At 32.5% G+C, this 14,586-nt stretch overlaps 3 protein-coding genes across 5 annotated transcripts in view; 2 read left to right on the forward strand and 1 right to left on the reverse strand.

The window, feature by feature from the left end:
- The window catches only part of LOC107629562, a 7,306-nt gene extending 2,259 nt beyond the window's left edge, over nucleotides 1-5,047 (reverse strand). Inside the window, exons 1-7 of one of the 2 annotated variants that reach the window (XR_001617986.2) lie at nucleotides 2,868-5,047; nucleotides 2,443-2,682; nucleotides 1,762-1,891; nucleotides 1,264-1,416; nucleotides 870-1,114; nucleotides 498-567; nucleotides 2-200 (exon numbers count right to left, since the gene is read on the reverse strand). Coding sequence is in view for 1 of the 2 variants with exons in the window: in XM_016332378.2 (XP_016187864.1) it covers nucleotides 1-200; nucleotides 498-567; nucleotides 870-1,114; nucleotides 1,264-1,416; nucleotides 1,762-1,891; nucleotides 2,443-2,682; nucleotides 2,868-4,747 (2,918 nt within the window). In the remaining variant the exon portion in view is untranslated. Of the gene's footprint in view, nucleotides 201-497; nucleotides 568-869; nucleotides 1,115-1,263; nucleotides 1,417-1,761; nucleotides 1,892-2,442; nucleotides 2,683-2,867 lie in introns of both variants that reach the window. The other variant, XM_016332378.2, reaches the window with a different exon arrangement.
- Nucleotides 10,196-12,017, forward strand: LOC107629569 (glucan endo-1,3-beta-glucosidase-like). The gene is made up of 2 exons (XM_016332384.2): nucleotides 10,196-10,363; nucleotides 10,825-12,017. The coding sequence occupies exons 1-2, from the start codon at nucleotides 10,306-10,308 to the stop codon at nucleotides 11,754-11,756; spliced, it is 990 nt and encodes a 329-aa protein (XP_016187870.1). The 5' UTR covers nucleotides 10,196-10,305; the 3' UTR covers nucleotides 11,757-12,017.
- The window catches only part of LOC107629565 (glucan endo-1,3-beta-glucosidase-like), a 1,809-nt gene continuing 1,305 nt past the window's right edge, over nucleotides 14,083-14,586 (forward strand). For both annotated transcript variants that reach the window (XM_016332381.1, XM_021118125.1), the window contains exon 1: nucleotides 14,083-14,293. In XM_016332381.1, the coding sequence (XP_016187867.1) occupies nucleotides 14,194-14,293 (100 nt within the window). In that variant the 5' untranslated portion in view covers nucleotides 14,083-14,193. The remainder of the gene's footprint in view (nucleotides 14,294-14,586) is intronic.

A 14,586-nucleotide genomic window follows, 5' to 3' on the forward strand; every position in this document is an offset into this window, starting at 1 on the left:
TAATTTCCATCGAGTGCTATAGCTAGACTGCAATCTGCAATAGCATCAGTTATTTGACCTAATGCTTTATATGCAGCAGCACGGTTACAGTAACAGACAGCTGCAAATGGACGAGACTCCACATTGCAAGATAAAGCAGATGTATAATGCTCAACAGCTTCTGTGTGCTTTCCGGCCTGAAATGCTTCATTCCCTGCTACCTGCATTTAAATAAATTCACATCAAAATTTAAAATAAATGAATAAAATAAATAATTCCTTGTTGCAGAGAAAGGACAGAATGAATAAAACTGAAGCTGAAAAAATTTTAAATTAAAAAAAATTGGTCGGTCAAGTAAAACTACTATTTTACCTATTTAACTTGCATTACAACAAAACCTAAAATGGTAATGTTATATTGAAAAATGGCAGAAAGTTTCCCGGCACCATTTACTATAAAATAGAATGATAAAGTAAATAATCAACAACAATTTGGCATGAAAGACAATATAAGCTAACCTTGTGACGCAAAAGTTCTTGTATAGTTACAACTAGTGGTATGAGTGGTTCCAAAACCTTGCCTCCACTCCTTCAGGGACAATACCAAAGTTAAGATTAAAAACCACAAATAAAAATAAAAACAAACAAACAAGAAAAGCTGCTATTACATATTCAAGGGAATGGATATTGCCACTCGTATTTTGATGATACTACTCCTTTTTTCTACAAACGCATGCATACATACAATGTAAAAAGATCATGTGTGGAGTGGCATTATCAAAAATGGAAATGGCATTATTAATTCCCTATATTCAATCCCTTTTTGCCTTTTTTGGGTTCTCTCTTGAAGGGTCCACAAGAGGTTAAATAGTCATAGGTTAGTAAAATTACTTGTTTATGGCAGATAACTTTTCCTCTTGTTTCTCCAGGAAAGAAAGACCTTCTTCAAGCTTTCCTAGGTAAAAGTAGGCTTTAACCACCATTGAGCACCGCCATAATCTGAAGTACAATCTTGTTGAGCGTTCTTCATTATCCATATATGCGACTTGGGTACTGCCATCAAATGGATAAGAATTCTTCTCGGCAGAAACAAGGGTCTCGTCACACAGCTGAATCACCTCCTCATATCTACACAGCTGATATTTGAAGCAAAAGTAATCCAGATTAGCCAGATTAGCCACAGTTGGTATAAAACATTATATTACTACATGTAGCTTTATGCCGACTTTTAACATTATCTTAGCTTCAACAAGTTTCCAGCATACTAAGAGCGAGAGGAACCAACCATTGAAAGAGCCTCTGCTTTCATTTCAAGCAATTTTTCAGAGTGTGAACTTATCATCAGTGCATCATTAATGTGCTCCAGTGCACCCTCTGCGTCGGAGGATGTTCTTCTTTGTAAAAGCTCAGCAGAATGATTGATCAAATCTGACACTTTCTGCCATATGTTAAAGACAGAAACGCTAAATCAGTTACGGAAGAAAGGGAGGTACCTTCAGACCCTGTCCAGTTCAAAATTTATAACGGAAAAACCTTGGCAGCACTAATGTCAAAAATTAATTTACCGACAAATTGAAAAAAATGAACTTCAGACTGTTGTGAAACTGTACCACTTGATGGGTAATATAATCTAAAGTGTCGAACAAGTTGGATTTAAGAGGTTTCAACATTAAACCATTGTATGTGGAATCTGTAGCTAATAAATAACCTTTAACAAAAACGTAACGCTAATAATTGAAGCCTCCACAACATTAAATTCACAATAATTATAAAATAACCAAACCTGTGCCTTTTGTAAGCCTTCGGAGGCTTCCACAGCAATTTTTCTATCTACGCAAACATCAATTCCAGATTGCAAGCACTTTTTGAAGTATTGTGATGCATCTTCAACTTCCCCGAGGGCAAGGTAACAACTTAAACAAGAAAAATAATAAAAAGACTTAACGGATACAATCATCTGTCTCATATTTAAAACTATACATATTATTTAACATGTAAACTGTATTTAGGTAAAACATTGTAGGACCTAGGAAAGTATATACCTATTATTTAACATGTAAACTGTATTTAGATAAATAATTGTAGGACCTAGGAAGGTGCTTAAGATATTGTGGGAGCTATCAATATTTAAAACTATACACTTGCATATTTCCATATTATACATAACACATAAGGCATAAGGCATCATGCTTCTTTGTCTATCTAGATCTGTTCTTTCCTTACAAGATGAATAAAAAATAAAATTAGTAGTGTCACAGCACTCGAGTAGTCATCAATCTTAGAGTGCCTGCACAACACCACTACCTTCAGCTATACCCAACAACCTTTATACAACTATTTTCCACCCTACAAAACCATAACTGTGATCAATTATATCCTAAGCCTTCTGTTGTCCTACAAAACTAAAATATGTACAACTTAAATCACTAAGCACTATAACATCAGAAGCTGAAATGAAACTTACTTTGCAGCTCTAAGTTGCACCTTGAGGAAATTTGGATCTATGTTGGCAGCCGTCATACAATCTTCTAGTGCATCCCTCATCCTACCAAGAGACATATGCGTGGCAGCAAGGTTGCTATAACATAGCACCAAAGCCCTAAGACAGCCCCGAGGTGCTGCTTCTTTAGGAATACAACTAATTCCTTCTTTGTAAAAGTTCTCAGCCATACCCAGGTCTCCATTTTTATAGGCTTGGTTTCCTCTGGTATAAAGCAGAATGAGATAATAGTTGTAAAGTAATTTGAAGTTATCTAATTTGTTACACAGACACAAACAACCTAAAAAGGAAGAAATTGTAATGCAGTATCCAAAGATAAGTACATATCAAGTAACTGACTGCGCCTGCAAATATAATAAATAGCACAAACTGTCAAAATATATACTCACCTGAGCCGCCACTTTTCACAGGCTTCCTGAGAAGCAATGGCTGCAGCAGAAACAGAAGAAGTCTCCTTCAGCCCCTGCTCCTTATTCAACTCAGAATCCCTTGTTTTGGGTTGAGGCAAAGATACTTTGGCATTTGGACCAGGGCCTGATGTGAAAAGAGATGAAGTTGTAGAAAGGGGAGAAAATGCCACGGATGATGATGAATAAGGGACCTTTATGTTTGAAGTGTAGTTGTAAGTATCATGGCCGAAATTTAGCCAAGATTTCTTTTTGTAATGCCGTTTTGGGCTCAATGATTGAACTTCAGCTGATGGAGCAGCAGCAAATGTGAAGCCGGATCCACTTATATTTCTTGGACTGGAAACGGGACTTTGATGCAACATTATATTACTATCGTCGGCTTCAGTTTCTGCTGATGTACAAGATGCAACACTTACGCTCAGTTCATCGATAGCAGACTTAAAGCTTTCAGTTTCAAACTCTGAAATAGAGTCATTCCGTTTGTGTTCAACACTATTAGTTTCATGCATAGGATGCTCAGAGTTCCCTTCCTTTGTTTCCCTGCATGGAACCTCTCTCCCATAAATATTCAAGCACTCAGTAGCTGCAATTAGATCTTCATCTATAGGATCAACCAATGTTGTTTGTTCTGAATCATTAACCATAGAGTTGCTATCAATACTAAATGACTCGCTGTTGGATGCCACAGAATTTTCACTTAAGCATTGGTTTTCAACCAGTTTTTCCTGATATGGAGACACATCCATTGGTGAATAAGCATTTGGAGAACCCTGAGAGTTCTCTTGGGGAACATTGTCCTTCAGAACAAAACCTTGACCACTCCATGGCTGGGTTGGGGAGGCATACTGATTCAATTTCGCTCTACTTTTATTCACTTTGATGTTCCCACCTTTTCCCTTCTTTGCATTAGACTTCAATTTCTCATCAACACCTCCAAAAAGATTAGTCTTTGGCATCGTCGCAGGCGCTTTAAACTCAACCGAAGACAACCCTGAAGCATCTTGTTTCCCCGTGAAGACAAACTCAAATTCATCTCTCTTGGTAGCTTCAAAGGCACCTCCAACAGGCTGAGGCTGAAAATTCAAGCCACCAAATATAGGAGATGGTGCTGATGAAGACACTCTAGTTTCTTCCACTGGTTTTTGAAAAGGATTGTGAGAATGCGATTCATGAGAGTCCTTGCTCTCATTCACAAGTTTCAAATGCTCCATCTCCCTCAATAGAATCGCTTCTGTCCCTGTTCCTTTCCCAAATTTCATTCCATCAACTTGAGATTCTTCTATCATATTCAGATTCTTCATCTGGTTAATAACCGCATTAGCCGAATTCTCAGCAACAGAATCACCACTCTTATGCGCCTCTCCAGTGCTCAATTTCTCCTTCAGCTCATTTTGCAGCTCCGACTCAACAAAACTTCTGTTCGTATCAATATTCAACTTGCTCATCTCTTTCAAAACAAAATCATCATCGACAAAAAGCGAAGAACAACCAACCTTCTCGAAGCCCTCAACTTTCTTCGCCGCATTCCCAATACTAAGACTCCTCAATTGATCACTGATCCCTTTATCGACACCCGCGCCAAAATCGCCGCTCTTGTTGCTGTTACCTCCAAAGGAAAATGAGCCATATCTAGGGGAGGAAAACGGTGCCGGCGCCGCCGTAACCGGAGCCGTAGAGTCGCGAAATGGAGTGAAAGCAGGGGCATTGTTGTGCTTACGAAGCTTCACCAATCGCGGTCTCGAAAGGCCCGAAGCTGAAGAGGTCGTGAACGTGAACGCCGACGGAGGCGCGTTCGGAATCGAGAAACCATCGCTGCTACTAGCGGCGGCGTTGTTCTTGTCGCTATTGAAAGCTTCCATCGCGTTTAACCGTTAAATTCGAAGAATCGAAAGGGGAGAAGAGATAATCGGCGCGAATACGAGAGGTGAGATCGTGGTACGGTGGAGGTGCGGCGGCGGAGAGGGCGGGATATAACGGCGGCGCCGGAGAAGACATGTTACGTTGGGATCGGAGGAGGAGTCATGAGAAATTGTTGATGGACGGTGGAGATTGATTCTGGGGTGTGTGTCTAATAATCGTTGCTTGTTTGGGTTTTCGCCAATGATTGAAAATTTTGAAAAAGAAAACACCAAATGCAAACCCACAAAGAAGAAGATGTGTCTCAAAAATGTCTTAATCTAATTACCAAAAATTATTTATCCAATTGTTATTTTATTATTATTGTTTTTTGGATAAATAAAGGGTACAAGGGAAAGTATAAGACTTTGCCAAGAGAATATTTTATGATTTGTTCACACTTTTTAGATTTCGAATTCTCAAATCTTAAAAGTAAATATTGTCAAAAACTTAGTATACTTTTAACTCTCTCTAGATCTATTTTGCTTTATTATTGTTAAATAATGGGGTTAATGTATTTTTAGTAAAAGTTAGCATCAATCAAATGCATTTAGTATTTAAATTTTAATGTCATTGTATATATAATTTATCAAATTTCTTAATAATGTTTTGGCATAGGCAGTAAATTTGGTATAGGTAGTAAAATAATTAATAATATAAAATAGAGAAATATTAGGGTTAATACTTTTTATTAAGAGTGTTTAGAATTTGATTAGACTCAAACTCATCTTTAAATTATAATATACTTTTTAATCTCATATCCAATCTTAGATCCGACAAAACTTTTATATTTCAGACTATTTTTTCACCAAATCATCATTTATCAGCAACAAAATCAACATATTTATATATAGATTTAAACATCATCTACAATATATATCAAACAATAGATATAAACAATATCATTAGTCGCAACAAAAATTAAACAATATTTCACCACAACGTATTATAAAAGAAAAAGAGGGAATTACATCTGGAACAGACACGAATTTGAAAAACAACTCACTATAATAGATCTAGTAGAACTTGAAAAGAAAAAAGGAGGACAGATATGAAACATATGCAAGTTTCAGGAACAGTGTAAGCTTAAGAAACAACTACACAGCAAAGGCCGCAAAGTGCGAGGTATGTCCTAATTGAGATTTTTTTTTTTCTAGTTAGGAGTAAGATTTGAATTTGTAAATTTTTAAATAAATATAAAAAAATTATGCTTTTTGAGTTATAATTTAGAGTAAAGTATTAATTTGGTCCTGTTCATTTTCCAAAATGACAAGACGACCCTTAACTAAAAACACGTTCCATTAGGTCCCGAATCCTGTACTTTATCTGCTAACCCGGTCCTTCTGTCAGTTTCACGGCGAAAACTCGACGGAAATTGCTGATGTGTCAGGTTAAAAAATGGACAGGGACCTAGTTGTCTCTAAATTTAAATTGGTTAGGGGTTTATTTGTTCGTATTATTCTTTAAACAATATTTTTTAATTATTTTTTATTTATTATATTAATGATAAAAAAATTAAATTTGTTATTAGTCAAAAAAAATTTACTATATATCAAATAATGTGTTCATTAGTTATAATACTAATAGTATATCATAGGATTATTATTATTATTAATATATTAACTGAATTTTAATGTTTATTATTTATATATTTAAAAATTATATTTAAAAATTATTTATTTGGTTTCATAATAAATGATATTTTTAAATTTGAATAATTTATTAATTAGTTTGTACTTCTTTATTAAAAAAAATATTAATATAATGAATAAAAATATAATTAAAAATATTGTTTAAAGAATAATAAGGACAAATAAACCCCTAACCAATTTAAATTTCGAGACAATTAAGTTCCTGTCCATTTTTTAACCTGACACGTCAGCAATTTTAATCGAGTTTTCGCCGTGAAACTAACAGAATGACCGGGTTAGCAGACAGAGTATAGAATCAGGGACCATAATGAAACAAATTTTTGATTAAAAGTCGTCTTATCATTTTTGGAAATGGACAAAGATCGAATTGATACTTTACTCTTATAATTTATTGACATGTTCTAATTAAGACTTGAGTAGATTAAATATAGTGTGTATGTTATTTTTTGTTTAGGCACTCTTTCATTGGACTAGGTCAAATGACTCAAACTCTAACCTAAACTTGCTTGAATATTTTTTCTGATGATATTTTTTTTCTTAGGTCTAACTTAAGTCACTTTGAAACTAAACTAAAATTCACCAAAGAAATTCAGGCCTAAACTCGGATCTTTAGATTGAACCTGATCCTATACATTCTTATTTTTTATTAATATTAGTTAACAATATTTTATTTTTATACTATTAGAATCTTAGTCAAATATTATCCATAAATAATAAATTTTATTAGTGAGGTAACATTGTTCTATAAAAAAATTTTACTATTGAAAAATATAGTTATGTATTTTTAAATTATTAAATTACATTTGAATATATTTAGTGTGTTATGTATAAAATAATAAAAAAAAACATGATTTGACAAAGTGAATACACTGACATCTTAACTAAGTTTAAAATATTTTATATTATGTTAGTTAAATATGTTGGAATAAAATTTTCATTTTCATCCTCATCCTCGCAGTTCACATAATATCTTTAGGGAGTAAATAGTCAAATTAATCTCTCAAAGATCACGCGATATTTAATTTAGTATTCGAAAAATTTTTTTAGTCAAATTCATCCCCAAAAATTTTTAGTTTAGTCACGTTAGTCATTCCATCACTCTCTACGTTAACGACATTAACGGAAAGTGACGTGGCTCATTAAGAGACAGATCAACATCAAAATGCCGTCATTTTTAAAAGTGAGGGACAGTGATTTAAACTACATCGTTTTGATCTCTCACTTCCATTCACTCACAAGGAACAATAACACACAAGACGAAGAGTCTCCCTTTCCTCTCTTTTCCACGTCGCTATGGAGATGAAGAAGTCTTCATCCTTGTCGCTGATTGAAACATCCGGTACGGCGTCCCTATTTCTCTCACAAGACTCTCCCTCTCACTTTTCTTTTGACGTCGCTGAGCAGAAGACGAAGAAGCCTTCATCATCGTCGCCGATTTAAGTATTCGGCGCAGCGTGTTTGTGAGTTCGCCGTTGAGGAGTGACTTTGCAATGATTGAAGATGTGACTGACGGTCATTTTTGTCGTTGTTTAAGGTTTTATTTTGTTCTGGTTACTAAACTTGTTTTTAGGGTTGTGCCGTTGAGAAAATTTATTTCTTGTTAGTGTTTTTTGTTGGAATTGGAAATCAATTGTGGGGTTAGGATTTTACTCTTTTGTTGATTCATGAAAATTGATCAAGAGTTCTAGTTTTCTGAATATTAAAGGAGCACTAGTTATCAATTTTCCTTATCATTATTTATGTTTAGTGTTTGTTTTATTGTTTGGTTTTGGGGATCGTATTTTCTTTGTGGAATTCAATTTTGTGGAAGAAAAGTTTTATTTATTTATTTTTTCTGTTACTGAACTTTTTTTTAGGATTGTGCCATTGTTAAATTCTGTTTCTTGTTGGTGTTTCTTGGCTGAAATTGACAATTGTTTAGGGCTTAGGGTTTCGTTCTAGTTGCTTAAACATTTTTCAATAGCTAAAAGTTGACTAGTTCCACCACTGTGACTTCCATCTTCACGAGCCATCGGCAACCTCAAATTTTGCCATTTGAATCGCTGCAACTACACTGTATAGGAAGGGAATATATATGCAACATTTTGGGATTAGGGTTTGTCATTTAGGGACTAATTTGACCAAATTTTATAAAAATATTGTGTTGGCTGCTAATGAGGATGTAGAGAGATGTACTGACAGATAATTTCATGTGCCACATCACTTTTTATTAACGTAAAAAGTGACAGAAGGACTAACGTGACTAAACTAAAATCTTTTGGGAATGAATTTAACTAAAAAAATATTTCGGAGACCAAATTAAAAATTGCGTAATTTTTCAGAAACCAATTTAACTATTTACTCTAGGTAAATAGTTATTTTTTTAATTCGCAAAACTATTATTTATTATTTTTTAGTTGTTGTTCAGTGTATTTTTTTTTTTTCTGATATGCGATATTCAGCAAATCATTTGGGCCTCTATAACCAGCAAGTTGGTTAAGTCATTTGAATTTATCCAAATTAGGCTAAAGAGAAAAAGGCCATAATCTAAAGTGGTTTTTCTATATTCAGTTTTTAAAAATAAAATAATCCAATATGTTGGGTTTCGGTCTGCATCCCTAAGACAGGTTCTTAATCACTACACACACTGTTGATTATTTTTACTTACTTTTCTTTTAATTTTGTATTTCTCAAGATTTTATAATACTAGTTTACGTTGCTCATTATTATCGTTTTTATCCCTCTTTTAAATTAGAACAGAACAGTATTTGACAATGTACGGATGCATAGTATAAGTACAAGATAATGTATTTGACAGTATATGGATACCTAGTATAAGTACAAGATGCAGCCTAACCAACTTAGAATTTGTTGTCTCCCGAAAAAGAGAGGGAAAAAAAACTAACTTGTCTTTTGGGTTAAGTTATTTTAAATTGATAGAACTACTAGACTTATAATAAATGTGTGGAATTGTTCGTGTAGCTTGGGCTTGGAGGAAGAATTGGTGGTCTAATTAAGGTGCAAAGCATATCAAATTTTCAGTGTATTAAGATAAGATTGATAATAACCAATTTGGGTTGGTCGAGTGGTCTTATCCGCTTAAATAAGTGTCGGGGGTTCGAATCATGCCTTGTGCATGCAGCGATTTATTGGCCAGCAGCAGACCCTTAAATGGAGCTCAGATCCGCGACGGATTAGTACTTGACCTATCGGGTTGGGAGATACCGTGGACAACTAAAAAAAATAATAAGATTGATATTTTTAAATATTTTTTAGATTACTTTGTGTACATTTTGTATAATATATGCACTTTTAATTTTTGGTATTAAATATGATATAAAAAAATCTGGAAACATAAAATACTTTTTTATATATATACTGAAGAATTATGCATTTGATAATGTACTAACGAGTTATACAAATACAATTTCTCTCTATTTACTAACATTTATAATATTTTGAAAAGTAGTGGTGGATTGCGTTCTTTATACGTACACAATTTTACAAATAACACTTAAATCTAATTAGAGAGAAATAATGGGTACATATATAGCATGCATTAGAGCAAAAATATACGCCTAACTTTTCTTTGGGGTTACGTTATTTGATAGAATTAGACTAGTACAAAATGTGTGGCATTATTGTACACGTTACACGTAGCTAGGAGGGAGAATGGTGTGGAATTTTTCGTCAAACATAAAATCTAAATGGGGTTTGGACTTTGGAGTATTTGACGGGGCCAAAACCTTCTTTGTCATTGTAGGGTATTCCTGTCTCCTCAACATTATGTATCATTTTAATTTGTGTGTATATATATGGGGTCTAACTAAGGAGCTAAGGGTATGAATCCAGAGTATTAAAACTAAGATTTGCTTTATACTAACAACGCCATGATTGCCATATTGCTGCTTCTTGGAATATTATCATTCACTCAAGTAGAACTTACAGGTACATAGTACGGTTTATCTCTTTTACTTTAATTATTTAACGCAAGCTAGAGTAGTGTAATATGCTTATTAGACTTTCCTTTGAATATTTTTTAATTAAACTATGGTGGGTGAGAAACCAACACTTAACAAGACACTTGTTAATTAAGGACACTAAAGTTATTTATTTTTGATACTTTTTATACATTTAATATTTTAAAAGTTTATTGAAAAGTATAAAACTTTAATTTTCAATAAAAAATTATCTCTTTTTCTTCTTTGTTAACACATTTATAATGGTCTTTATTAAAACTTAATACATATTTTTATGTAAAATTGATAATTAAAAATCATTAAACGATAATTTAATTAAATTTATTAAATTATCTTATAATTTTTAAATATTAACTTTATATAAAAATAATTACACGTGAATTTTATGTCAGAATTAATTTTTACACTCTTATATGTATATGCATACAGGTGCTGTGGTAGGAGTGTGTTATGGAAGAAATGGGGACAACTTACCATCTCAGCAACAAGTGATAGACTTATACAAATCAAATGGAATCACAAGAATGCGCATATATGATCCAGACCAAGCAACACTCCAAGCCCTCAAAGGTTCAAACATAGAACTCATACTCGATGTTCCAAAAGACAAACTCCAATCCCTTACCGACGCCACAACCGCCGCTAATTGGGTCAACACCAATATCAAAGCCTATTCGCCAGATGTCAAATTTAAGTACATTGCCGTTGGTAACGAAGTGGAACCCAACGATGGTTATTCCAATTATGTTTTACAAGCAATGCAGAATATTCAAAACGCAATTAATTCGGCTAATTTACAAATTAAAGTCTCAACGGCAATTAAAACAGATTTAGTAGCTAGTCCTGCTTATCCACCAGATAGCGGCGTTTTCAGTGACGCCGCGATTAATTACATAAGGCCTATTATAAAGTTCCTAGTGAGTAACGGATCACCACTTCTTGCAAATGTGTACCCTTATTTTGCCTATAAAGATAACCCAAGTATTGGCTTAGACTATTCTTTGTTTACTAAACAAGACAAGAATGATGCTGGGTACACTAATTTGTTTGATGCCATATTGGATGCTCTTTATGCCGCTCTTGAGAAAGAAGGCGCCAACAATGTTAATGTTGTTGTGTCGGAAAGTGGCTGGCCTTCTGCCGGAGGGAACGTTGGAGCAACGGTTGAGAATGCTGGAACTTATTATAAAAATTTGATTAGTCATGTTAAGGGTGGCACTGTTAAGAGGCCCAATGGGCCCATTGAGACTTATCTGTTTGCTATGTTTGATGAAGATTTGAAGACGGGTGATGAAAGTGAGAAACATTTTGGTGTGTTTAATCCAGATCGGTCACCTAAGTACCAACTCAGTTTCAATTGAAAATGTGTTCTCTATTGTAATATGGTCATTAGCGATTAGTGATATTATTATTGTTTTGCATTTTGTCTTATTAAGGAATAAATTTTAATTAAGTACAAGAAAAATGATTCATGTAATAACTATTTTTCTTGTTATAATCATCTATCTCTGTATTAAGGGTGTTAGCACTTAGCACTGACACTCGTCTTTAGCTGAATGTATTGCCCACTACTTGATACTTTTTTCAAGTGATAATAAATATTTTGTTTCGCTTCTGCGGTATTTTTCAGCCCGATAGATTAAGATCTAATTTGTCGTGAATTTAAACTCTATTTAAAAATTTGTTATTAATAAATGAATAATTAATAATAAATAGTTAAATATATTCCTACTAACTTATTATCATTTTTCTTTTTTTTCCAAAAAATTGCTCTAAGAATTTGACTGAATATTTTATTTAATTTAATCTTGTGAAAATGTAATGATAAAGGAAACAACCATAATTTAAAAAAAATCATTCAAACCGTAAAAACGCGAAAAAAAATTGTATAATTCAATTTCAAATTGAATAAAATGATAAGAAAAAATTGAAATGAACCTATATCTTTTCTGGACATTAACAGGTCAGTATCTTGTATTAGTAATCCATCGTATATTTGTTTGTAATTAGAATTCAAACAAAGAACTTTCTAACTTAATCCGTTGAAAAAAAATGTATCTAACAGTAATAACAAATATAATTTTCACATTGAAGATTAGGACGGCTGCGCAAAAACAGAGTCACTTAATTAGGATTGAGGAATCAAAATTCAAAAGAAAGACCAACACCATGACTAATCACACTTGATTTCTCATGGATGAATAAAATGAAAACACATTGTAAGTAGCAATGAAATTTTAGAGAATGAAAAACAAACTTTTTTTGGGTTTTGTTGACAACTACTTTAAGGAATTTTTATTTTAAGATTCAAGATCAATTCTTATTTTTCAAAGCATTCAGTGCTATTATTTTTTAAAAAATAAAACATAAAAAGATTTCACGAGGTTAATTAGTAGAATTTTTTTTAGAATTTTATTAAAGAATACTCTAAAAGACATTTGTTAAGAATATTATAAAAAAAAAAGTTTTCCAACAAAAAAGTTATATATTTTAAAATTTTAATAATTAAATGTATTGGATCCAAGCAGGTTGGTCGAAATGGCGAAGTACACCTAGTTTTATATGTAACAAAAAAGTACCTTTAAAACTTAAAAGTAAATTCTATCGCACTGCTATAAGACCGGCTATGCTTTATCGTACGAAGTGTTGGGTGGTCAAAAGGGAGCACGAACATAAGATAAGTGTGGTAGAGACGAAGATATTGAGATGGATGAGTGGTCATACGCGATTGGATAAAATAAGGAACGAAGATATAAGAGAGAAAGTTGAAGTAGCACCAATTGTGAAAAAGTTGGTAGAATTGCGTCTCAGGTGGTTTGAATATGTGAGAAGAAGACCGAACACCCAATCAAGAGGGTGGATGAAATGGAAGATGGACAATGGGTAAAAGGCAGGAAGACCTAGGAAAACTATCTATGAGGTGGTCGAACGAGATTTACATGTAAACAGTCTCTCTGTATACATAATATATATGACAGAACTCAATAACATCGTTTGATTCATGTAATCGACCCGGCTTTGTTGTTGTTATTTTTGAAATTTTACTCTACTAACAAATACCCTTCTTAAACTAGTAGAGCACTTAAGAAATTAATAACAGATAAATTTCAAAGATGGTTTAACTCAACTTCCACAACTCAAGATTTTGGTTTATTTATTTTCTTCAAAATAATATAAAGAAATATAGTAAATTGTTGCAAATATATTAATTAAAATATACATTCGATACAATTATATTAGGTGTATATAAAAAATTATTCGCCCATATAAAATATATATTCAAATAAAAATATTAGAATAAAGTCAATAAAATTTATTATTTTTTGTCAATATATAGTTAATTATTAATATTTAAAAATATAAACTAACATATATTGTTAAATTATTAAAATAAAAAAATTGGATTAACGATAAAAAATAATGGTAAAAAATAGTAATCTTCTGTATTTCCATAATTTTTTTTATTAGAGTTAGATACTGAATTCTCTTGCGGACTTTGGAATTTTTGGTGTAGTAAAAGTACAAAGGATTAGTTTCTGTGGATATATTATATAAATGTAAGAAGTTTCTATACGTATGACATTTGTTTGGTTGTTTTTCAATTAAATATGAATGCCTTGTTGTGTTTGTAATTATTAAAATATTCTCCATTTAAATATAAACAGAACAAATAGACTTCTACCAAATGTAAGAGAGAATTTTACACGTAGCTAGGTCGAAGATGAAGATTTGTGTGTATATATAAGGAGCAAAGGCAAATGGTTTGATCTTTCACTTAACTAATAACTAGAGATATATATGGATTTACTTCTTTCAAGAAGAGTTAACAGTGCCATGATGAATGCTATATTGTTCCTATTTGGAATAATTTTATCCTTCCCTCAACTACAATTTACAGGTGATCTCATCAATACTGCTGCTATATACATATATCTTTCTCTTCCTCTAATTTTTTTTTTTCAATTGTCTACGATATCCTCCAGTCCAATAAGTCAACTACTAATTTATTATAAACCGAAATTCCATTTAAAAGTCTGCTAATAGCTAATAAATTACTTTTCTTCCTCTAATTTAGTCCTAGTTTAGTGGTTTATATCCCAAAAAAAAAAATATTTACATTTATATGTTTAGATTTTCTTTTGAAAATTTTGTTATAGATAAAACTTTTCTCTCTTGTATACAAATCATAGT

Source organism: Arachis ipaensis, chromosome B03, assembly GCF_000816755.2.
Source record: "Arachis ipaensis cultivar K30076 chromosome B03, Araip1.1, whole genome shotgun sequence".
Classification (NCBI taxonomy): Eukaryota; Viridiplantae; Streptophyta; class Magnoliopsida; order Fabales; family Fabaceae; genus Arachis; species Arachis ipaensis.